The following is a 27,698-nucleotide window of genomic DNA, read 5'->3' on the forward strand; positions in this document are numbered from 1 at the left end:
GAAGTGGATGTTTAGCTGATTGTAATTGATATGCCTTAAACATTACAATGCAGTGCCACTCAAGATTCTTGGAAAACCCAAAAATTCTGAGCGGTATTACAACTGCGCTTGTCACCTTGAGACATAAGATGTTAAGTCTCATTTGCCCAGTATTTTCACTAGGTACGGCACCCTTCAGACCAAAACACAATAATGATTACACATTTGTCCTTAACGGCAGAAATAGGCGCCATTGTGGTATCCATAATACATCCGGCATCCTGTGCAAAGAACCCTGCGTGCTGGTAAAGCGATTTAAAGAAACACACCCAATACGTTAAATAAAAAGCTCGTTAAAAAACATCTCTTCTTATTTTATTTACCGAACATGTAAGCTCATAAAATCTTTAATAGAAAATATTCGTCGAAGATGTAATCGATAATATAATGCTATTTTCACACAAGATATGCGCCTACATACCGCCATATACCTACGCCCCCAGTCTATGCATATTAAGTTATGCAAATATTAAAGGTGGTAGAAGGTATTATAACGCTTACGTAAATTAATTGTCACTGACAATTAATATTCATGTCATCTCTCATGTTCATTTTGGGTCAGAAGTAATAACAAGACAATGCTCAGTAGTATTTAATATGGATAATAACGTTGTTATTTTCATAGTTATAACTACGGGCTGTTTAAAAAAAAAGAAAAGTACTTTAGCGTTGCGATAAATGATATTCACGAATCGATATCTAGTAGTAAATTATTTGTTTATGACAGTTAATATTCATGTCATTAAAATGTTTATTTTGGGGTGGAAGTTATAACAAGACAAAACTAAGAAGGTATATTTAATACACATTGTCATTTTCGAATTTATACATGGTGTTTTTTTTTATTATTAAAAACGTATAATATAACCAATAGTTAATTAATTGTCTTTCATAAATAATATTCGTGTCACCCCTTATGTGCATTTTGGGTGAGAAGTTAGAAAAGAATGTAACGTAATTTATGTAATACTAGTCACTCGCATCATTGTTGTACATTGTTGGGACTGAATTTTACAATATAAGTAAATAATATTAGCTAAGATTATATATTTTTAAATAACAGTTATTCATGTAAAGATCTTCGAATATTATTAAATATATTACAGCCCAGTTGCTCACTGGTAACTCACCAATCTACTGTTGTAAAGATTTAAAAAATCGGTCAATTTGAATTTGATTTTATTCATTAGATATACAAATACAAAAATGCAAACCTTCTCTGATTTTGGAACAGTCCTATTGTTGAAAACGAAAATTATGCTCATTGTGCACAATCTGATTTTAGTTGGTACTTAATTAATTATTTACTAATTTAATTAATAAATTCATTACCAGTGGGAGGCTCCTTTGCACTTTGCTAGCAGGATGCCAGCTAGATTATGGGTACAACAATATCGCCTATTTCTGCCGTGAAGCAGTAATATGTAAGCATTACTTACATATTATTACTACTTACATTACTAATGTGTAATCGGTCTGAAGGGCGCCGTAGCTAGTGAAATTACTGGGCAAATAAGACTTAACATCTTATGTCTCAATGTGACAAGTGCAATTGTAATGCCGCTCAGAATTTTTGTATTTTCAAGAACCCTGTACGGTACTGCATTGTAATGGGCAGGGCGTATCAATTACCAGCTGAAAGTCCTGCTCGTTTCATCCCTTAAAGTCTTAAAAAAAATCAAAAAATAGCCAATAGGTAGAACCGTTGACTTCTACCACGTTGCCCCCGGTTCGAACCTCGCCCTGTGTTTCCGGATTTTGAATTTATTTGTGACAAGCGCAGTTGTAGTGCCGCTCAGAATTTTTGGGTCTTTCACGAATCCTGAGCGGCAATGAATTATAATGGGCAGGGCGTATCAATTACCATCAGCTGAACGTCCGGCTCGTCTCATCCCTTATTTTCTTAGAAATTATAAAATTCAATATTCAAATATTTTTATTCAAAATAGGATTTAAAATCACTTATTGAACGTCAAAATCTACCGTTTTAAGACATATAGTCTAGTTTTAAGACATCCTGTATTACAATTAAATGTGAAGGCGTAAGCTATTGTGTGTTTAAAACTTATTAATAATATTATTTATCTTGATATTAATCAACGAAATACAACCAGAATGCGTTACATGAGTAATCCTATATCCATCAAATTAGATCAAAGTTTAACACAAACACGACGTATTGTTATTGTTAAGCGAGAAACGTCAACAATATACAAATAAGTTATAGCTGAAGTTAAAACAAATTGTTTATGAAGAACAAACTAAATTACGATTTCCCTCTAACTATTGCCCGAGTTTGGATGAAATTGTACGCCTGTGTTCTTGAGCAATTACAAGTTGACTTCAGAGTAAATAATTCGTACCAAAGATAAATTTACGGTACCATCATTTAATTAATGTTAGTTGCAATTAGAAATATATAGAACAAGTGCAATGGTTAGGTGATAAATATGTATATAAAAATATTTTCTTCATCACAGAAAACAAATCTATCGCTTTGAATAATAATTTATTATGAATAAAATGAAATCTTAAATTAAACAAATACGGATGTTTTCAGTATAAATTTACGAGATCGATAGATACCTGGTCAGGAATATTGATTTTTCAAATTTCAACCATACAGCGTTTTATCAAAATGTGATCCGAGATTTCGTTCAGCAATTTCTAATTAGAAGTGGCCATCGTTGCCCACTTAAAAAAATTAACAGTAGGTACTGGTTGGAAACAGGAGTTGCAAATAAAAATTTGACATTTTTGAGGGTAAAAAGTGAGAAGTGAATATAAAGATATATCTAAGTCAAAAATTCTCTCTCTCTCTCTCTCTCTCTCTCTCTGAATTAGTAGTCAATAACTTATTATATACTAAAACCTTCTTCGAAACATGCTGCATCTTATCGTATAAATATAATTATTCCCATCGTTTTTTGTAGTTTTCGCAGTAAAACGTATGTTATGTATATTTATATTTTTTTTCAAATAATAATGTCTTAACTTTTTTGAGATGTACTTACCGGTCGTTTCTATGCTGATGAGTATTTGAATAAGTATCAAATATATAATTCAGCAAAGGTGCACTTGACCCCGTCTCCGCTGGTTTTTTCCGTCTTTCTAACACCACTGGTGATGGAGTAGTTTTGCTTTCATTATCTTCAAATATATTAACAATTTCATATCCTTGCTTAGTAGCTATCCGTCTTTTTCGATTTTTGCTATTCTTATTTAACTCTATAGCACCACTTAAACTTTTGGCATTTGAAATACTTTCATCGATTGTACATTTGTGGAGAATTTCTTGCAAGGTTGCAGAAGTTGTGGACTTTAGATTAGGTAGTGTAAATAATGGTTTTGATGAAGGGTTATTTGAAGTGTTATCTGTTTCATTTAAGACAGGCTTATGAAGCATTTGATAGAATTTGTTAATAGTTGGTTGAGTGTTGGTTTGTGTAGATGTTGAAGGATCGGCATCAGTACCTGAAAAATATCATATCAATACATAAAACTATATGTAAAAGTTTACAGATCTTACACTATACGTGGCTTAGTACTATTTGTTCTTATTTCGTGATTGGATCTAGTATTGGACACTGAATTTGTAGGATTCCTGTGGAAGCCTGTCTATATCCATCGCAGTATTAGTCCAAAGTTTAAATCTATATTTTGGAATAAACCAGACTTTTTTATCCTGAGGATACCACGTGTTATAAGACTTTCCTCAGAAACACTATGGGTACTATCATCATAAACAGCCTGGACAATCTGCGACCAAAAATAAAGATAAATAGAAAAAAAAACCATAACTTGTTTTAATGTCAAAACCATAGTAACTTGGATAGTGACAGAGAGAAAAATCGAATAGAGTCAGTATTGTGCCCTATCCCGTATCATGAGCAGATAATATGTCATCAATGACTTTTGAGAGCGCTGTAGTGGTACTATAACCATTTCTGAATCCCGATTGATATTGAGGAAAAATTTCCTTTGTTCTAAGTACTCGGTAAGTTGTTTACAAACAGCTTTTTCAATAATCTTTGACAAAAATGGTAGAATGTTAATAAGGCGTATATCTTTTAAGACGGTTGGGTGGCTAGTTTTGGGTAAAGGTTTAACTATAACAATTTTCCAAGAATCGTGGAATTAATATGTTATTATTGATGTATTTATAATTATATTGACATTTGACTTAAAATTATCAGAAAATTGGAAGTATATTAATAAGATTATATAATAAAGTTATATATTAGTGAAAACTTGTCTGTATTTAAAATCCCTTTAAATGAGCGCTTAAGACTAGGGTTACTATGGATGCGAGTTCTGACGAAAATTTGTTCTGACGAGTACATCTGACGTACGACGTCGTGCATGTTCTGACGCGTTCGTCATTGCCAGTGTTAACACTGTCATTGGATACCAGGCATTTGTTTCTTCTGACCAATCAGTCAGAACTCGTCAGAACAATTTTTCGTCAGAACTCGCATCCATAGTAACCCTAGCCTAAGGCATGCACATTTGGATTTATCAATCTTTTTTATTTATTGATATGCCAATACCTACTCTGTCGAAATAAAAGATCGGGGCAGTCGCATGCTCAATCAAAAGGCTTTTAAGTCAATTAAAGTCAGAATACACTGTATTTCCTATTCCTAAGTATTTTGAATATTAACCACTAGCTAACATTGACAATACAAAATTGGTCACTCATATTCTGGCCGTCAGGTTGTCTATACGCTAGTATATTCTATGTGATAAACTCACCTCGGCAGGGTAAAGCAGAAAGTGCGGCAAGAAGAAGCGCCGCGGCCGCTGGCACGTACATCCTACATCATTAGAACATCATATTCCCTGGAACAATTATATTCGTTATTAGTAATGAACACAATTGTATGTAATTAAAGACATTTTATTTATTTATTACACTTTTTTGACACCACATTAACAAAATATAACTTAACTAGTAACAGACATAATTACATCAGGCAACCATTTGTAATACAATAAAAGAGAAAGACAGTACATTAAAAGAAGAAAAGTGTCAAAAATATACACATATAAAATATATACTATACCAAAATATAGACTATACTAAAATATAGATAAATATATAAGAAAGTAAAATAATACGCATGTAAAAAGTAGAAAAAAAATAATATTTCAGAATTGTAGAATTATGTTGATGAATACAATACATACAGATAGATTATATCAAATAGAGGACAGATAATGTTTTTTTAGTTGATTTTTAAAGGATGCTAATGATTGTGCTTGACGGATAGTAAGCGGCAGTTGATTCCAAAGAGTGATGGCATTAATGGTGAAAGAAGAATGATAGCTATCAGATTTATGGAAAGGAACATTAAGTATTTGTTTCGCAGCAGAACGCAACGAGAGCTCATGCTGAGACCCTAGTAGCTCAAATCTGTCTTTAAGGTAAAGAGTAGTGTTTTGGTGAAAAATAATGGAATAAAGAAGGTGTAGAATGTGGGAATTACGACGTAGACGTATAGGAAGCCAGTTGAGTTTTTTTCGGAAGGAGGAGATATGATCGTATTTACGTAGGTTAAAAATGAAGCGAATACATAAATTTTGTAGGCGTTCGAGTTTTGTACTTCGAAGAGGACGGAGTGATTTAAATAATGAAATAACACGCCCTGAAATTATTTTAATTCAGATTATATAAAGGATACAGTCGCAATAAAAAGTTATAACGTGATAAAAGGTTCTTTAGGCTCTAAACAATTAATTATTTTTAAAGTGATACACACTTTTGGGATTATCAAAACAATTGTTTAGATTTGAAAGAGCGACATCTCTAGTAAATTTCCTAATATGCAATTACTAGAGTTTAGCAGTCTATCAATTACTGGCAAGTAGTAGATGGACAACCTGAGAGTTAAACAAGACATAGCAAGATTTATAAACAATGTGTCACTCGAACTGTTGGCTCAGTTGGTAAGAGCGCTCGGACGGGCCCCGAGAGCTCCCGAAAGAGAGGAGGAGAGGATTCGAGTTCCGCATCGTTCATAAAGTGTTACAAATTTAATTTGTATTCTTTAGGCTCGTTGACCATGTTTTGAGATGGAAATATTTAACAGAAAATTTGAAAAACAAATTTATATATTTATAATAATAATAATAATAATAATAATAATAATATTCATTCATTGACAGATAGCAAAGATCCTTAATGTTCATAAATTGTGTGTAACCAGGCTTTAAAACTAAATGTTAGTCATCAAATGCTAAGGAATTTGTCTAGCGTTCAGGTTCGCCCAGTGCCTCATCTAGCCTACTAGCCATGACACAAAGGATCTTGTTGATGATGTCTCTTACGGAACCGGTTCTTTTCCACATAATTGCATGGGAACCGACAATATACTATGCCAGCTCTTTTGCAACCTATTGACTGTATAAACATCAATAATGAAACTAAATCGGATTTAGTGCAAGACTAAATACAGGTCAAAGAATAAAAATAAATATTAATTGTTGATAAAATAAAATAAATATTTATGTTTAATAAAGTTAAATAAAAAAAAATTGCAGTTGTAGAGAATGGAGTTAAAAGTAAAAACTTAGAACTTGAAGTATTAAAATTTAAAATTTTATAATGTTTGAAAACAAATAAATTATTAGTTTCAATCAATATTTAGAAGTTATTTTCAATAATTATTCAAACAACAAATTATTCAAACAAAAACACTATTTCAACAATACACAGCATATTATACACATTGAACATTTCACTAAATCCATTCAATTTCACAAAGTTACGTTGCACTAACATTGCACAATACGTCAGCTGTATAACTACAGATATACTGAATATACTCACGAGATACTGGTATTTCCCATTTACCCGTCCATAAAGTACCTAACTATAAATTTATATTTACTTTTTTAATTATTTGTTTATCGCGTGCGCCAATCATGAGCCTGTCAGTGACTTAAACCCATAAGATTTTCCACTACCAAAAAGTGCCCACCGCAGCTAAAGAAGTTTCCACTTCAAAAACTCTAAAGTATTTTCTTCACAACTGTACTATAGTAGCTTTAAAACGAAGAAGTACCTTGATAGCAGCTGGTGTCAATATTCATCAAAGCACCTTCATTTAATTTGGCAAACAATACGATTGTTAATTAAAAATTAACATCCCGGGTAAGGTCGATTGTGAAGTCCTTGTCATAATTATGTAAATGCTATTATGATTTTCGATTGAGTGATTTTCCATTGCTTTCGAAAATAGCTTGTAGTAATTTGATTGGATTTGCATAATTCATATTCCGCGTTTGCAAAGAAAATTCCTGATGAAAGTATAATTGTATTCAAATTAATTCCATGTTGATGATTATATTTTAATAATAAATGTTTTTGTTTAACTTTTTATGACTGGCTATTTATTCAGCATAACCGAGTTAAAGAAGTGACGCGGCTGCCATTTGAGTTTTTATATATCGACGGGACTTCCGTCGACTCGAACCTCGGCAATAACCTTTGGTTAGCAGATGAAAATCAAATTGATTAACGGAAAAACTATATTTGGGTGTCGAATATGTTATTTAGACACTTCTTCCCTTTCGCTTACTTTCACCTTCCCGCCTCGATCTTAGCCCGCCATAATTAAATATACACAAAGATAAGCAAATGTGTTTTCGATTAAAGAATTCGTAAATATGAATTTGTCAAAAAAACTTACTCGGTAGCTGGTGCCATCTTGACATTATGATTGCTTTTGCGTAAACGCTTCAAACATATCTGTTGGCTAGGAATTAGATCGGCTCCTAGCCAGTACCGACTTACGTAGAAGACACGGATCCTCCAAATCTTTATTGGTTAATAAAATATGGTACCTACTATTGCAATGTAAATATTTAGGTATTCACATATATATTATTATTATGAAATAATATTACATAATATTTTCAAAGAGCAATATAACATCTCTAATATATAAAATTCTCGTGTCATGGTGGTAAACTTTGAACTCCTCCGAAACGGCTTGACCGATTCTCATGAAATTTTGAGTGCGTATTGGGTAGGTCTGAGAATCGGACAACATCAATTTTTCATCCCCCTAATGTTAAGGGTGACCACCCTTACCACACACACGATTTTTTTTAATTTTTTTCACATTTTTTTTTAATTTGTTTGATTATGAGTCAGCATTACAAAATACGTACAACTTCAAATTTTCACCTATCTACAATCAAAAGTTACTTTTGTATCGTGATTTTAATATCGGCAGTACAACGTTTGCTGGGTCAGCTAGTAATAATATATAAGAGATTTCCACCTTTGAATTAACTCATCACGATATCTCCGGAACCATAAAGGCCAGAGATTTTAAAGGTAGAAATATTTCTTTGGTGGCTAAGAATTTTGATATTGATTTTTTGATAATATTACATATTTTCAAAGAGAATTTATTTGAATTTCTTGGAGACTCATATATATGAGGTATATTTACGAATCGACATGTAAAAACCGACAATTCATAAGCATTTTTAAATTGCCCATTTGATTGAATAATAAATGGGGAATACTAATAATGTATGCACACACGTGTATGGGATCATCCCAGAAAATGTTCAACAGAAATATAATCTGAAATTTAAAAGAATTGTAAAAATACCTTTATATGATTAAGGTAAATAACATAGATGACTTTTTTAACTATCCACTGACTTGGGAAAGAAGCAACTGCCGTCAGGCCATTTAAAGAAGACAGTTCTTTTCAGGTCTGAGGCATAAATTTTCGAATGGGTGGTAGTTTTTGACTCTCAGTATGTGATTTCATATCCTATTTTGAATAAAAATATTTGGATTGTTAGTCATTAGTATGATGGAATAACATTCTTGTTTAGCTTATTTTATTGTGAGAAAAAGTACAATTATTTAGAAATAGCTTAATCCGTTTCTTTTATGGCGTACGGTTACAAGGAAAATGGACGCCAAGTATTCACTTCTTAAGAACGATAGTATTTACAATTTCTTTGGGTGAGATTTTCAAAAGAACTCATCAAGAGAATTAACAAGAATTGAATTCATAAAAGGCTCTCTTCGAAAGGTGACGCTGATAAATTTTATTGGTTTTACGTTTTGTAAACATTCGTAAAGCTGTTATTGTCCCGAATCTTTTAAATGTTTCATAAAGAAATATTCTCTTTCATTTCAAAGATTTCTTTTGCAGAGTCTGAAAACATTTTTACAATGATTTCGGAGCAATTTTAATTAGAATAGAGTGTCGAAAGAAATTGTAAAGTAGTTAATTAATATCCATTATGCTTGTGATGACCGTGTTTATATTTTAAGAAACTGTTGTTAGAGTACTTTTGTTATTAAATTGTCTAGAAAGAGTGTAACGTTGCAATTCTAAACCTTAACAATAGACCAGAATTCGAATCCGAAATGAGAAGTTCCGTAAGAGAGCCAAAGTCGCCGATATAGCCCAGATGATTGCGAAACTGAAGTGGCAGTGGGCAGGCACATAGCTCGACGGACAGATGGCCGTTGGGGCAGTAAAGTCCATGAATGGCGAACACGTACCGAAAGACGTAGTATTGGTAAGCCCCCCCCTTTAAGATGGAATGATTATCTGGTCAGGATCGCTGGAATAGGTTGGATGAGAGTAGGCAGGACCGATCTTTGGTAAGAGACTGACCACAACGGCGCCTATTTCTGCCGTTAAGCAGTAATGTCTAAGCATTACTGTGTTTCGGTCTGAAGGGCGCCGCAGCTAGTGAAATTACTGGTTAACTATGACTTGACAACTTATATTTCAAGTAGACGAGCGCAGTTTTAATGCCGCTCAGAATTTTTGGGTTTTCCAATAATCCTGAACGTCCTGCTCGTTTCGTCCCATTACATTATATATCTTCTCTAAAATATTTTTGTCCGAAGTATAAATTCAACATAAAAATATATTATCTACTAAACGTTTATTTAACCATTGTCATATCAAGACTACTTAAATTTATCGTTGTGTCCAAGAGCGTATAAAAGGAAATTGTAAAACAATGCCCCTTGCTGTAAAATTAAACTGTATTACAGCTAGCTTTGTTACATGAAGGAGGAACTAATGTTAGCTCAGATACAGTTTTAAAATAAACCGCGCATAATGAGTTCCAGCGTTTGTGTGGGATTTTCATTGAGAATACAGTGTGTTTGCAATTCTCGTGGCTTCATTGTCCCCATTTCTATGCGGATAGACGATGCTTATTCGCTTTTTTTGCATTATAATCGATTCTTATATTTTAGAAAAGTCGGGTTTGGTAAATTTTAACATTAGCTGTTACCCGCGACTTCGCCCAGTGTTACCAGGGGGAGACTCCTTTGCACAGGATGCCTGCTAGATTATGGGTACCACAACGGCGCCTAGTTCTGCCGTGAAGCATTAATGTGTAAGCATTACTGTGTTTTGGCCTGAAAGGCGCCGTAGCTAGTGAAATTACTGGGCAAATGAGTTGCAGTTGTAGTGCCGTTCAGAATTTTTGGGGTTTTTCAAGAATCCTGAGCGGCACTGCATTATAATGGGTAGGTCGGTTCAATTACCATCAGCTGAACGTCCTGCTCGTCTCGTCCCTTATTTAAATAAATAAATACATACAAAACAATAACATATATCTCATCGTTAAGGCAGTAGTTCGTAAGAGAAGTTTTCGGTCAACAGTTTTTTCTCCGACTTACTTTGTAAATCCAACTACTACGAAAAAATGTTTTAATTTTTCGGGTTTATATATAGCCACAAGACTCACAAATAATGTAAGTTTCTTTTGGTAAAAAAATTTTCAAAATCGGTAAAGTAGATTCAGAAATTAACTCATACAACCTCATAAACTTTACCTGTTATAAATATTAGTATAGATTTGTCAGGTTTAGTTTGAGTCACTTCTGTTTGTATCATGAAAGAGGATAATCAATTGAATCCTTATTCAAATTCAAATTGGATTCAAAATCACTTATTGAACGTCAAACATTACCACTCATTCAAAAGAGACTGCCTCAGACCTGAGAAGAATGGGCGCAAGAAACTCAGCGCGTTTTTTTATATAAAAATATTATAGGTTACAACGTGATATCGTACAACAAACATTTATAATTAAAGAGCCTGAGGGTGATCACTTTATTCCCAGTCCGAGGTGTCATTAAGAAAATCGTTTATGTAACCTTTCCCACACAAACGTTTTTTAACAATTATTTTAAATTTCGTAACACATTTGTTTTGTACATTTTCTGGGATATTATTGTAGAAGCAAATTTGTAGTAGGCAAAACAAGTTTATGATTGTTCCTCGTGTTAACATTATAAATGTTACAGTGTCTAGAAAATTCCTCAATGTGCTTATGAACATGCAGATTTCAATTTCAATTATTTATTATTCAATTTCATTTACTTATTATTCAATTATTTAGTATTTAAATTTTCAAATTGTCAATTCATCAAATTGATTGATTGTTTTCAAAATCATTATATCAATATTATATTTACTTTCGACCTTATTATATTTCCTACCATCTTAATGGATGTCATCTCGTATGTCAATTATGTAAATTTCTGTCACATCAGCGTGTACAGGCAACTTCAACTTACCAGAATATTATGTTTGATGTTCAATGTGCCAAGCGCAAATATCATTCCTTATTTTTCGCGTCTCTTAATATAATTATCAATCTTTTCATATTTTCTTAAAGTTTTGTTTCATCTGTTGTCATTATCAACGAGTGAATCAATGTCTGTATTATATAATATAGACCAGGGTCGATAATTTTTGAAACCAAAAAAATTACAGTAGGATGAAACCCATTGGTAAAGGACGAGAATATAACAAAGATTAAGGGAAAAATAAATTACGAGCGATCTGAGGTCGGGAAGTGGAAAATGGGGGGTGTTTAGGGTAAAAAACGGTTTATCTCGATTTCAAAAACATTGGGGGCTTTTTGTTCGTTGAAATATCTACTTTCTGATGGTGTAAAAAATTATAAATTACAATTGTAAATGTTCGGAAAATTTAAGTCCAACAAAAGCCATTTCATAAAGAATTCACGCCTGTTATTAAGTATCAGCAAAAATATGGATTAGAAAATCAATAAAATTGAAAAAAAAGTTTAATTTAACACTGAATCATTATCCTTTTTACATTTATAAATAGACTTGATTAATCGTAATCCATATTTTTGCTGCTACGAAACAACAGGTATGAATTCTTTATGGAATGCCTTTTGTTGAACTTAAATTTTCCGAACATTTACAATTGTAATTTATAATTTTTTACACCATCAGAAAGTAGATATTTCAACGAACAAAAAGCCGCCAAACTTTTTGAAAAAAGCTGATATTTTGACGTCAGAATTTTCGATTGAAAATTAGGGTGCTTTTTTGATATTAAGTTAAAATAAGGCGAAAAATAAATATTTTAAATCAAATAAATTACAGTGTATTCGGGAAATAATAAGGTAAGTTTTAACCAAATTTCGTAGAAAAAACTATTTTTTTTTGAAAAAGATATAAATAAAAAACCAAAAACTTGGTTTTTTGAATTTTTCATCTAAATTTTGAGGTTATGTGAAAAAAGTGTAATTACAAAAGTTGTAAATCTCCTTATTACCTACAACTTTGTCCATTAACTTTTTACCATAGGACTTGTAGTTTTGCCGGAAATTGAGATAAACCGTTTTTTACCCTAAAATACCCCCCCTTTTCCACTTCCCCGACCTCAGATCGCCCGTAATTTATTTTTCCCTTAATTTTTGTTTTATTCTCGTCCGTTTCCAATGGGTTTCATGCTACTATTATTTTGTTTCACTTTTTATCATTTTCAAAGGCTTCGGCACTGGTCTATTATCCTCATATTTATATTTGTCATGCTTATACTTAGTCTGGCAATAAATACTGTTACAATTAAAACTAAACAAAATTGTACGTTTGAATTTGGAATCTGTCATTTTTATATGATTGTTGAGTTGTCTCATTTTGGCGCCAAACATTATACAATATTTTTCGATATTAAAATGGAGTGGAGCCAAATGCAATTTCTTAAAACTCTCTATACGCTTGGGATTAGAAAAATGTTTGTGTACCGGGCTATTAATAGGTACAATGAGACCTTCTCTGTTTGTGACAGCAAAAGATCTGGCCGTCCACGTAGTGTTCATACGAAAAGGCTGGTTAAAGTAAAAAGGGAAAGAATTGGAAGAAATCCTGTCCGAAAATAAAATATTTTATGTTGGGAGGAAAACCATGTCGCGTATTTTAAAAGATGACTTAGGAGAAAAAAGGAGACACTTCGGATCTGGCAAACTACAGGCCTATTGCTATTACCTTCCTGCTCTCCAAAATCATGGAGAGCATAATCAGCCGCCAGCTCTTGGTATATCTAGAAGGTCATCAGTTGATCAACGACCGACAATATGGCTTTTGCCATGGTCGGTCGGCAGGAGATCTTCTGGTATACCTAACACATAGATGGGCGACGGCTATTGAAAGCAAGGGGGAAGGCCTGGCAGTTAGCCTGGATATAGCGAAGGCCTTTGATCGTGTATGGCACAAGGCGCTCCTCTCAAAACTTCCATCATTTGGGCTTCCTGAGAGCTTATGCAAGTGGACCTCCAGCTTCCTCACTGGGCGCAGCATACAGGTCGTTGTCGACGGATATTGCTCGAACCCGAAGCCCGTGAATGCTGGGGCTACCTCCAACGCTGTTTCTTCTGCATATCAATGATATGTTGGACACCTTCAATATACATTGTTATGCAGACGACGGCACTGGTGATGCCGCATACACGGGCCATGGAGGTCTCTCTCGGGAAATCGTCGACCAGTGCCGGGAGAAACTTGTGTCTTCTATCAAGTCCTCTCTCGTGAAGGTCGCGGAATGGGGTCAATTGAACCTTATCCAATTTAACCCCCAGAAGACTCAAGTTTGCGCGTTTACCACTAAAAATCCCCATTTGTCGTATCACCGCTCTTCGACAACAATTCCTTTAAAGCCTCGCCTAGTATCGGAATACTGGGTCGCGAAATCTCGAGCGATTGCCAATTTCGGGGCCATCTGGAGTGCAAACCCAAATTGGCTTCGAAGAAGCTGGACGTCATCAATAGAGCACGGCAATACTTCAAGCCAGCCCACATTCTAGCGCTCTACAAAGCGCAGGTCCGGCCACACATGGAGTATTGCTGTCATCTCTGGTCTGGCGCACCCCAGTATCAGCTCGATCCATTTGCCCGCGTGCAACGCAGAGCAGCTCGAATTGTCGGGGACCCAGTGCTCTGCGAATGGCTGGATCACTTGGCGTTGCGTATAGACGTCGCTTCATCGTGTGTCTTCTACCGCATTTATTACACGGAGTGTTCCGAAGAGCTGCTTAACCTAATGCCTGCCGCCGAATTTCACCTTCGCACGACACGCCACAAGTTAGGATATCATCCCCACCATCTGTATGTGTGGCGGTCCTCCACAGTGCAGTTTTCAAGGAGCTTTCTTCCTCGTTCTACAACCCTGTGGAATGAGCTTCCTTGTGCGGTGATTCTGGGACGATATGACATGGGTACCTTCAAAAAAGTGCGTACACCTTCCTTAAAGGCCGGCAACGCTCTTGTGATTCCTCTGGTGTTGCAAGAGAATGTGGGCGGCGGTGATCACTTAACACCAAGTGACCCGTACGCTCCTTTATTATCGTCCTATTCCATAAAAAAAAGTCGGCACAAGTATATCAAGATACCATTCTTGAGAAGGTAGTGAAGCCCCTTCACAACACCATGTTCAACAACCAAGAATGATCCTTCCAGCAAGACTCGGCGCCGGTCATTAAGCTCGAAGTTTTTGTTAGAAGCGAACGTTTCGGACTTCATCATAGCTGAAGACTGGCCTAGTCCCGATCTTAATCTAATGGATTATGATTTATGGTCAGTTTTAGAGAGTACGGCTTGCTCTAAACACCATGATAATTTGGAGTTCCTAAAACAATCCGAACGATTGGCAGTGAAGAATTTTCCCATGAAAAGAGTCCGTGCTTCTATTGATAACTGGCCTCAACGTTTAAAGGACTGTATTGCAGTCAATGGAGACCACTTAGAATAAGCTTTTTATACTTTAAATAGTTTTATATTATCGAATTGCCGAGATTTATGGTCATGACAGACAGACAGACCACTACTTAGCCACCGCAGCTATGTAGCATGATTCTGTATTTCAATTCAAAAACAAAAACAACGAAATTTTGTGATTGTACTTGGGTATTAAATAGGGTCATTGTTCCTGTCGTCTCATCGGCGAGAGTGGGGGCTTGCGTTCGTGGCGGAGCAGCGCTCGCACCGCGGCCGACGGCGGAACCAGTCGCCTTAAGAACTTGACCCGCGCGCACATGCATTAACGCTAGCATTATATTAACTTGCATCTGATGTATATTAATTACGTAATACAGTCCTTTTGTGAAACAAGGTATTTTAATTCAAGACCACCAGAAGCCACAACTGGAGCTTGATATTCAACAAATGGTCCTTCGCCTCTTCAACTGATCATCAAAGCAAGTGGATGGTTTAACCGGCCCTTCAAATTTATTAAGGTCAACGTTTGACGTCCATTTCGAGAATCTAGCCACGATCTACATCTACTTACATTGCTACGTTGGTCGTGTTGCGCACCTCTCCGAGAACATTCGACTGCCACGCCGCCCGAATACATGGCACAAACAAAGGACAGACATCCGGAGAGGCTTTGGTTCTGAGTGAGTTTGTTCCGATAAGGAATTCTTTCTTTCCTAATCTTATCCCTTTCCTAGGAATTAGGATTGTGCTATTACGGATTCGACATAAGTTGATCTCTTCATAAAATAGCTTAGATTCCTTCTAATCGCCTTTTAATAAATATCGCCTATATTTCATTAGTGCATTATTTTTAAAACTATGCCTTAATTGCATATACATATCTTGTCTTCTGCACTTACATAAATTAGTTAAAACACATAATAAGTACATATAAAATAATCTTTACTCAGGTAATAAACCTATTACCTATTCTAATTTTTTATTGCTACGTAATAACGTTCAATACTTAGTTATAAAAATAGCCTTTTCATAAACTGCATTTCATTAGTCTGATACATACTTAAAGTTATAGCAATAGATACGGCAGCTAGCTAGTTTCGCTTGTCCATACAATTGCCTACGAAAACCAGTTTTGTGCATGAATCGCTGTATTACGTCGGCTTGACAAAATCGTTTTTTCTATCACCTAGAACATTCCTTTGCTTACGTAACTTATTTACGATATTAAGTTTGTTTCAATCTTACTTTTTTCGTTTATTATCTTAATTGCTTATCATTATGTCTGAATTAAAATTAAAAGAACTTATAAAAAAACGTGGAAGTTTTAAAGCCAAGCTAACACAATTCACTAATTTCTTTAAACTATTACCTACAGACGAATTAGATAGTTTTCAAGTAGCTGAATTAGAATGCCGTCTAGGCGTAATGAAATCTTTATACAAAGACTTCGATGACTTGCAGACGCAGTTGGAGCTGTTGTCGGAGAATGCAGACGATATGTACCAGGAGCGCGAGGCCTTCGAGACTCAGTACTTCACGCAAATGTCGCGCGCGCGTGCCCTGCTCCCTCCAGACGTGTCGCGTGCCAGCTCTCCGGCACCGAACCCTGGTGCCAGCTCAACGCACCACGACACGCTCCACGCTTCTGGCTGCAAACATGACTTCGTACGCCTGCCAAAGATTGACCCACCCCACTTCAACGGCGACTATCAGCACTGGCTTGAATTTCGAGATATGTACATTTCAATAATTCACGATAATAACAGCATACAATCAATCAATAAATTCCATTATTTGCGTGCTGCTTTAACTGGCAGTGCATCATTAGTAATAAAAAGTATTGACTTTAAGGCCGACAACTATACTATAGCATGGCAGTTATTGTTAGACCGCTACAATAATGAAAGGTTGCTTGTCAATAATCACGTGCAAGTATTATTTAATTTTCCTGCTATACAAAAAGAATCCTGTCATTCATTACGAAATATGACAGATAATATAAATAAAAATTTAAGAGCGCTTGACACTCTCGGACAGCCTACAGCACATTGGGACACATTAATCATCTATATAATGTCTAAAAAATTGGATAATGTGACCAACCGAGAGTGGGAAAAACTACACTAAATATTTATCTAATAGAGCTGATTTACTCGAGACCTTACATGATAATAAAACTTTAAATAATAATTATATAAATACTAAAACTTACGAAAGTATCAAAAACACAAACTATCTAACGAACACACATTTTAAACCAGAAAAAATCGCATCATGTCCTATGTGCTCTCAAAACCATCTTTTATTTAATTGTCAATCATTTAGAAATCTTAATGTTGATTCCAGAATCAAAAAAGCTTCAGAAAGTAATGTGTGTATGAACTGCCTTCGTCCTGGTCATACCGACAAACGTTGTAAACTTTCACATTGCAAGTATTGCAAATCAAAACACAACACACTCTTACCCAGGGAATCTCAAATAGATCTCAAACCAAAAGACAATATTGCATTATCTACTAATATTATTACAAATACAAAAGGAAAAAATAATCAGGCTCTTATAATATTATCCACAGCTATGGCAAGGGTGACAGATGTCAACGGTAGGCTTCATTCCGCCAGACTTCTTCTCGATAACGGCAGCACTTCCAACTTCATCACTCAGGATCTGTGCCGTAAGCTCGGTCTGAACACACGAAGCACTATCTCTTCAGTCTCAGGTATTTGTGAACAAGTTTCCAATACTTCAGAGAGCTGTAGTCTTACCTTACAGTCTTGTCATAGTCGTTATCAAGCTCACATAGAGTGCTTTATCTTACCAAATATAACGCATAGTTTGCCTGGGTCTTACGTTGATAAAAAATTAATTCCTATCCCGCCAGGTCTTAAACTTGCCGATCCTACTTTTAATATACCTTCGGCCATAGACATCCTCGTAGGTGCTGAAGTCTTTTGGAACGTCCTGGGTTCCGATTCCATAGATTTAGGTAAACATTATCCTAAATTACAATCATCTAAATTTGGTTGGCTTATTTCCGGCAGCATATACCAATGTGGTCTTCCTTCAAAACCAAATTGTCTTTTTCTTTCTCATGAGGAGTCTCAGCAGCTTACACGTTTTTGGGAGCTAGATTCTGTATCGTCTTGCAATGGTTTCTCTTCAGAGGAGCAAGCTTGTGAAAAGCTCTTTCATGAAACCACACACAGAAACGAACATGGTCAATTTGTCGTCACTCTTCCGTTGAAGGACTCGCCTGAAAGCTTGGGTGACTCTTATGCAATGGCCAAGCAACGTTTCCATTCCCTAGAACGTAGATTTGAAAAAGATTCTACTTATAAAGAGCGTTACATTAAATTCATTCAAGAATATATAGATCTGAATCATATGACAAAAAACAGCAAATTAAATACACATAATCAAGTCAAATATTTTTTACCACATCACGGCGTTGTACGAGAGAGCAGCTCTACAACAAAGCTCCGTGTAGTCTTCGATGCTTCCGCCCGTACGACATCAGGCAAGTCTTTCAACGACATACAGAGGGTGGGCCCCACTATACAGGAAGACCTCTTAGCCATCCTTCTGAGGTTTCGACAACACAAGTTCGTGGTCACAGGCGACATAGAGAAGATGTATAGAGCCGTTTTAGTTGAACCTTCTCAGCGCTCTCTTCAGCAAATACTTTTTCGTTTCAATTCATCAGATCCATTGCAGTCATACACACTTAATACGTTAACTTACGGTACCGCTTCAGCTCCATATTTGGCAACCAAATGTCTTGTGTCTTTAGCTGACCAATGTTTAGGATCTAGTGTTAGAGAGAGTATTAAACGCGACTTTTATATTGATGATTATCTAGGTGGTGGTGACTCGATCGAGTCAGTAATAAAGCTGTGCCAAGGTGTAATGAAAGCTCTCGAATCAGCCAGGTTCATCACCTACGAAAATTACAATCAAATAGTTCTGAAGTTCTTCAGTCTATTAGCAATATGTGTACAGATACTCAAAATAAAACTTTGAACTTAAATGAAATTCTTCCTAGCAAAACTCTTGGCTTATATTGGAATTGTAATTCTGATCATTTATTATATTCTGTCAACTTCACATTTACATCAAACGTTAGTCAAGTATTTGACCCTTTAGGTCTAGTGGGACCTTGCACAGTTCAAGCTAAATTTATATTACAGCAACTGTGGATTCTTAAATGTACATGGGACGATGAAGTACCTTTAGAAATAAAGAATCAATTCATCGAATTTATCGAATCACTTCCAGCTCTTAACTCTGTTCGTATTCCTAGGTGGGTGTCTTGTAGTAATCCTTTGGTAACTGAACTTCATACTTTTACAGACGCTTCCGAACGTGCTTATGGTGCTTGTATTTACGTAAGGACAATCGCAGTCGATGGGACGGTTTGTGTTCGTCTTTTGACCTCTAAAAATAAGGTTGCTCCCATTAAAACAACCACTATTCCACGTTTGGAGTTATGTGGTGCTTTGTTGGGTACACGTCTCTATTTGAAGGTATGCAATTCACTTACCAACGTCTTCATTCATTGTTTCTTTTGGTGCGATTCCACAATAGTGTTAGGATGGCTTTCCACACAACGAAGTAATCTTAATCAGTTTGTTCGAAATAGAGTTAATGAGATTCAGGAATGTACACTTGACCAGACGTGGCGCTATGTACCTTCTAGAAGCAACCCTGCAGACTTAGGTTCTCGGGGGGTGAAGGCTGATTGTATCAGCGCGTCCACTCTTTGGTGGTCAGGTCCTCAATTCCTCCATGAGAGAACCATACATTTTCCTCCTTCCCCAAATACACCACAAACATTACCTGAAACTTCACTTCACACAGTTACACATTGTAATAATAAAAGCATTAATGTACTTTCAGATTTAATTCATAAAATGTCTTCATTTACAAAATTGAATAGAGTTTTTGCATATATCTTAAAATTTATTTACAATTGTCGTAGTCCCAATAATAAAAATAAATCCTATATAACGAGTAACGAATTAAATTCAGCTTATAACACAATTATATATATTTCTCAGCAGGAAATGTTCCCTGAGGAATATAATCATCTTAAGCATAATCAAATACTCCCTAAAAATAATCGTCTTATAAGTCTTAGTCCATTTATTGATTCTAATAACCTTATTCGTGTCGGTGGACGCCTTCGAAACTATACTAACTACAGTTACGACGTAAAGCATCCAGTCTTATTATGTAGTAAACATCATTTAACTAAAATATTATTTCTTAAATATCATAAATCACTGTTTCATGCTGGCCCTCAGCTTCTTCTTGCCAATGTAAGGCTCACATACTGGCCTCTTGGAGGTAGAAACCTAGCTAAGCAAACTGTACGTAATTGTGTTCGTTGCACGCGCTTTAAAGCTCAACCTATTCAAGTCGTCATGGGCAACTTACCCAGCGAGAGAACACAATTCAATTTATTCCTGCATACAGTCCGCATTTTGGCGGTTTATGGGAAGCAGCTGTTAAATCCATTAAAACTTTATTACGTAGAGTCATGAGCTTAACTCATCTTACTTATGAACAGCTTTCAACCTGTCTCATTCAAATAGAGGCAATTCTTAATTCTAGACCCTTAACACCTCACTCCACCGATCCTAGTGACCTATCCTATTTATCTCCCGCTCACTTCTTAATCGGACGACCGCTCACTACTGTTCCTCGTCCTCAGATGCCAGACGACGTGAACCTGCAGCGCCTGCCTCGCTACGACTGCATTGAGAACTTGCGACAGCACTTTTGGCGATGTTATTCAAATGAATACGTTTCTGTTTTGCAGCAAAAGGCCAAGTGGCATACAGGCTATCAAGACCTAAAACCAGGTACCATGGTGCTAGTGAGGGACTCCCATCTTCCTCCTCTTCTGTGGCTCTTGGGCAGAGTCACCAAATTTCATCCTAGGTCTGACGGGCGCAGCAGAGTTGCCGACATTACGACGAGAAAGGGAGTCATAACACGGGCATACAACATGCTTTGCCCTTTGCCCGTGCCTTCATCGGAGACTTCTTGAAGCCTTACTACTTCAACCCGGGGAATATGTTCCTGTCGTCTCATCGGCGAGAGTGGGGGCTTGCGTTCGTGGCGGAGCAGCGCTCGCACCGCGGCCGACGGCGGAACCAGTCGCCTTAAGAACTTGACCCGCGCGCACATGCATTAACGCTAGCATTATATTAACTTGCAGCTGATGTATATTAATTACGTAATACAGTCCTTTTGTGATACAAGGTATTTTAATTCAAGACCACCAGAAGCCACAACTGGAGCTTGATATTCAACAGTCATTCTTAATTCGTCACAAAAATATTTTTAACGTTTTATTTCTACGATAGATAATATGAAAATTATTTAAATTAAATAACAACAGTAAGGTACAAGCCACAATAATTAATATTTTCAATCAAAATAATATAATGAATAATTACCTTACAAAAAAAAAATATTAATTATATTTTTTTTTGTAAGGTTAAGTATTATAAAATATTAATACGCTTGCTGTTAGCAAGCGTATTTTATTCCTGACTGTACCTGAAAAAGAATTACCAGTACAACAGAAAGTGTGTCGAGTTGGGAACAAAATAATCATTTATTTTGCAAAAAATAATAAAATAAAATAAAATACTTTATTGGTTTTACATATTTTCCTTAATGGGTGGGAAGAACCTCCTTTTGAGTATATATAAAGAATTATTGTGCATATTATAAATAGATATTATATAAGTTTATATGTGTGTGTAATATCTTCTCTTTCTTGGCCTGCGTCCGTGCAGAATACGATGTCGCTATGCCAACTTAATGGCTGACAGGCTTGACGACTCTCATGATTATTCTCATATTAAACATTTTATTAGAGAACTCAGTACTGGATGATGTAACATAAAATAATGCTTCTGACTTATGCTAAAACAACTTTTTTTGTAGTCGTACTTATTACTTTGTTTTATAATTATAGTATCAATATTTATATCAATTTTTTTTTAACTCGACGATTGACAACGGTTGAGACGAATTTGATTCGTATAAGATTTTTTGTATTGTCTCAACATCTTTGTATATATACGAGTATATATATTTCTAATTACTTTAGAAATTGTTTAAATTTTATTGTTAATTGGATTTTATTTTAATGATAATTTCATTTGTAAACAATATTTCCTTGTTAATAAGTGTAATTGGTTATAAGTCATTGTTAGCTTACAACTAGCTGACTGACGTCGTTTTGCCATATAATTTTTTTACAGAGTTAGGCCGTTTCTTAGACATTGCAACATTAATTTATCTTTCTAAATAAAAGATTTTTTCTAAAATAATCGTAGCCTAATTTACTCCTTATTACATCAGCTACCTGCCAATCAAAGTCAAAATCGGTGCAGCCATTTCGGAGATTAGCCGGAACAAACAGACAGACAGATAAAAATTGTAAAAAATGTTAATTCGGTGTATTTACCGTACATATATTCATATACATGCAGTAAAAGACGGTTATTTCAATATTATAAACAGACACTCCAATTTTATTTATACGTATGTATATGTATAGGTAAGTAGACAATAAACTATTATATTCAATAAAAAAATATTTACAATTTACGTGTGAACAAGACAAAGTTTCCTATATTTCCGCTTCAAGAACATTAAAAGTAAAGTAAAGAGTGACACAGGTGCTCTTAGTAGAAGTCATGCAGTTCACGATTTATTCGCATCTCGTTTCCAATAAGAAGAGTTACTTTACGCTAAGCATGTAGGTTGTCATGACGCTGCTAAGTCGCGATTCTTATTTCACTGCCGTATGTACAAAGTTAAGACATTTAAGATTATTTCAAACATAATATGATAAGTCGCGTGTACTATATCTATATATTTATATATGTAGATATTAAGAAAGTCGTGTTAGTTACACTATTTATAACTCAAAAACGGCTTTACCGATATGGCTGAAAATTTGCGAGGAGGTAGCTTAGAGCCAGGAGACAAAAAAATTACGAAAAAATATTATTATAAAAAAAATATTTTCTGATACATTTTGATTGGATTGACATTTTGATGACATCTCGAGTATAGAAAGAATTCAATAAAGTTTTTTGTTAGTTTCACGCTACATGAGTTTTAAAATACAACTGACAGTGCACGTCATGTTATTCAAGTTGACCGGTTGGTGTGTTTGTTTCGAGTTTCTATTAGCTTATTGTGCCGTTATTATCATTAACAATGTCACGACCAAGACGATTAAATTATTCCCGACAAAGACGTAATGCAAATAGGATTCGAAATATTGCGAATGAAAGGACTGAAGAAGAACAAGAAATTGCAGGTGAAAAGAACCGCGTTCAAAAGCAAAGCGTAGCAGCCCGTAAAACGGATCGGCTGGCAATACGAAATCGTCCAGTAAAACCTCAGAGATCATCAACTTATAGATAATTTTCGACGCACAAGAAGAAATTTATGAAGTACTGATTTGAATCGAGCAGCGTTTCGATACGATTGCAGTACTTATACTGTACTGTAGTACTGCTTGCATACTAGCTTTCGCATTGGGCCGATGGACGTTGTTTGCGAGTATTCTGCGGAAAAACGCAAGAATTGTGCTGCCTTGTTCTAGAAAACACTCAAAAATACAATGTTTGTTTCCAAATGACGTCATTTGGGGCAGACATCTAAGAACGAGTATTTAATCCGACATTCAAGGTCTTTATTTATTTAGATAGCTACACACAATACAGTAAAAGAATAACATACGTACTACACTTATTCCTGTGTATTGTGTATGCTAATTCTAAAAAAAGTGTTTATAAATCAGTAAAACGGGTTTTGCTTTTGATATTGTAGATATAAGGACAGATTCACCATCGTATTGGATCACTGCAACCTCTCGAAGATGCACAGCTTAAATTTTTACATTTATACTTCATGGGCAACATGGACAAATAACTTGATCGATGTCAAGAGATTAATGCAGCAATGATAATAGCAATTCTTCAGATCCGCAGCAACTACTTAATGAACATTTTGCATGACGAGTTAGCCCGCAAATCTTTAATTTCCGATCCGTCTCGCATTCGCTCTGACCAAATCTTAAGGCCAATCCTTGAAAGTTTGTGGTATGAATCAAGACAATCCATTTCCGAAGTTCAATCTATATATATAAGAGATTTCCACGTATATATGTAGTCACTCATCACGATATCTCTGGAACCACTAGAGCTAAAGACTTGAAATTTGGTAGGAATATTCTTTTCACCGAGTAGAGGTCAGCTAAGAACGGATTTTCCAAAATTCCATCCGCAAGAGTTTTTTTTTATTATGAACAGAACAACGTCTGTCGGGTCAGCTAGTATTATATAAAATAATGTAACTGAATTTTTTTATAATTAAAAATCATTTAAGCGGTGTTTAAAAAATAGTATCTGATTGCTTTTGAGAGTATAATAAAAATCGTAGATAACCATTTTATGAACGATGCGGGACTCGAACCCACGACCTCTTGCGTTCCGTGCGAGTGCTGTCCCAACTGAGATAATCGTGCGAGTGACGTATCGTCATAAAATCTTGTATGCTTTCTTCAACATAACAAATTGTCGCCATTATAATATCATGTTTTGTACCTTTATAAAATGAAGCAATTCCACCTATGTTTTACGTATAAAGAATATTATAAATATATTTTAAGAAGCGGACAGCGATCAGAGTTCTAAAGAGTGATATCACCAGAATTCGTCACTAAAAATATACCAAATTGTTTTTTAATATAATTGAAAAAAAGTGTGTGTGTACTTATGTATGCACGCAAGCAGTTATACTTCTTTGGCCTAACAAAACTCCTTAAAATTATTTATTCCTCGTACTATTCTACGTTTGTAGAAATAACAATATTGTAAAAATCTTGCAACGATTGCTTTGACAATTAATTATTAAATAATGAATACGGCTGTACGGGCTTGTATCCTTTGCCTATTGTTATAATTGACGAAGAAACCAAAAAAATAAATAACGAATGTCGCAAACGACAGAAAATTTTAGGAACCAACTTCAACCTGTTACTTTTGTGTTACAATGATGCGCGCGCATCTTAAAATTTCACTCTCATAATATTTTCATAACGCGCCTAAAGAAGTATATTTTCAAAAAGCCCCTATGTCATATGTGACAACTTACAGTTACAGTACATAATATGTAAAGTAAAGTATTCATTTATTCATGACAACACAAAACGTTATATCCATAATAAAACTAACAAATTTAATAATACAGCGTCATGAAGAGGACACCCATTCAGCATTTTTTGAATTGAAATAAGGATCACCCCAATTCCAACACTGATTTTCAGTAGGTACCTACCAAGTCGACCTGTTGACAGCAGCCGTAGACAACTCGGTTCCTTTATTTATAGGTCTTAAAAGTGACCCTCTACAAATATTACAAAAAGAGAAGAAACTAAATAGATTGAATTCTAATGGGAGTTTTAAGTTTTATTTTTTTATTATAATAAATAGGATATTTGTTTATTTTCTGATTATTATTATTTTTATGCCTCTGAACACTTTTGCTTTTCTAATAGAAAAGATGTCGATATCATTATAACAAAACATTTACAATAAGCATCGCCACTGTTAAATATTTAAAGCATATATAGTATTATTGCTAGCCGAGTTGAAAGCGTGCTTTCATGTTTGAAATTCAAAAACTTTTACAAAACTTAGACAAGCAGTCTGTTAGCTAACTGAAAGTTATCAATTATTCAAGAGTTAATTCGAGTGTTTCGTCGGTATATTAAAAGCAATTATTTCAAGGGTAAAAATATATCAGAACTCCAAAAATATTATTGGATAATCGATCCAAGCTTGGCAAATATTATGCAGAATTGTCTCAATTGTTAATGATTAGTAAGTTTTTATTTTAAAGTGATTTATCTTGCTTCTGGGATTAGTTACAATAAAAATTTGTAACCAAAATTTATGAACGATGCGGGAGTCAGAAAGGATAATTTATGGCCGAATACATATTGTTATGATTAGTTTGATAGGTATCATAATCTGGGCAGATTCTGCCACGGGCCACCGAAGACCAAGATCTGCTGAGCTGTGATACCAGTCGCCATTGCCAAGCTATGTGACCTTGCGTTTAACTGGCTGTCGTTTTAAACGCCCACAATGTCATATATTTCGCCAAATGAAATAGATCTGAGCTATAGTGCCTGAGCATATTATGTAGATTCTGTACAGTACACAAAACAATAGATAAAAAATTCATTACGATGTACCAAAAATATCTGGTTTAATATAAAATGAAAAAAGTTATGCTACGCTGGTGTTTCCAACATAGAAAATACTTGTAGATCTATAAATTAAATTGTTAGCCAATAATAATATACACATGCGAATATCATAACGACCTTACTTTAGTAAAACTTTCGTTAGTCATTATTAACTATATTCAATGAAAATCTATATTCACGAATAATCGGTGTTGGTACCGACTAGTTTCGGTTTTCGGTTCCATAATTTGTACGAGATTATTTTAAGACTTTTGGCATTCGAATCTTTCTGTTCAACCTTTTAGAGATACCAGCGAAAATAGCAGTATTTCTAAAGTATTCGCAGCCATTGATGTTTTGATATTATTACTTTTTAGTGTTATTTTTTAAATACTTGTTTGAAACATTAATTGTTTATAACTTTGGAACCATGTATCAAACTTTACATTAAAGCCATATGATCTTATTTAAAGTGACTTATTGGAGTTTAAAACCACCGTTAATATTCGCTTGCTAAAAAAAGGTACTCATAATCGCATATTGGTGCTAAAACACTCACTCTCACACACTAACGTTGATGTGACTTATTGATGCTAGGACCCTTCTATCAACCTGTTTTGGGCCCTCGATAGCAAATGGCCGACGTCAGTCAGCTGTTTCGTATTAGACGATTGATTCTCGATACCTGTCAGTTTATAATCAATTTTTATTTAATATAATATTTTGTTTTATATAAAATCGAACCATGTGAAAAGAACCCATAACGCGTTCATAATAACGGATTTAAAATCTACCTACATGTGACCCTAGCCAAAGAAATAGGGACTAGCCTACATTTTTATTAACCTAGAAGTTGTCTCTCTTTTTATCGCGTGCCTCTTCGGACGACATTAGGGTGTACCTACCTAGCATAAGATCATCTTATAAAAGTAGCTCAGTTTTTTCTCTAATATAAATAGGTTTGATTATAAGGTTTAAAACATATTTTAGCAAGTGTGTGTACTATGTACCTACGATAAGCGTATTATTGTGAATAAGGTGTAATAGGTATGTAAGAGCCCCGAGTAATAGCCAACCATGACTCTTGATGGGTTTCAATGGAAGTCTTTTGAACACCGCTATGGCGATACTTAGCGACTGCTCCACACACAAAGCGACAAGACTGATTGCCTCGTTCTTGTAATAGTAAGTTACAATTCATGTGTGCCCTCTAATGTGCGTCAGGGTTGATACGAGTTCAGATTATATGTAGTAACGATGTCAGTTCCTATATACGTTGAATTTCTTATGTACGTGAAATTTTGTATGTTACCTAAAACAAGATTTCT

The 27,698-nt window shown here is 35.0% G+C and overlaps 1 protein-coding gene across 1 annotated transcript in view; it reads right to left on the reverse strand.

Annotated features, from left to right (window-relative positions):
- Positions 1–27,698, reverse strand: part of LOC126974833 (uncharacterized) — a 97,920-nt gene that overhangs the window by 9,646 nt on the left and 60,576 nt on the right. The window contains exons 2-3 of the mRNA XM_050822502.1: positions 4,795–4,881; positions 3,054–3,513 (exon numbers count right to left, since the gene is read on the reverse strand). Coding sequence (XP_050678459.1) covers positions 3,054–3,513; positions 4,795–4,855 — 521 coding nt within the window. The 5' untranslated portion in view covers positions 4,856–4,881. The remainder of the gene's footprint in view (positions 1–3,053; positions 3,514–4,794; positions 4,882–27,698) is intronic.

The sequence above is a fragment of the Leptidea sinapis genome, chromosome 34 (genome assembly GCF_905404315.1).
Source record: "Leptidea sinapis chromosome 34, ilLepSina1.1, whole genome shotgun sequence".
NCBI classification, from domain to species: Eukaryota; Metazoa; Arthropoda; class Insecta; order Lepidoptera; family Pieridae; genus Leptidea; species Leptidea sinapis.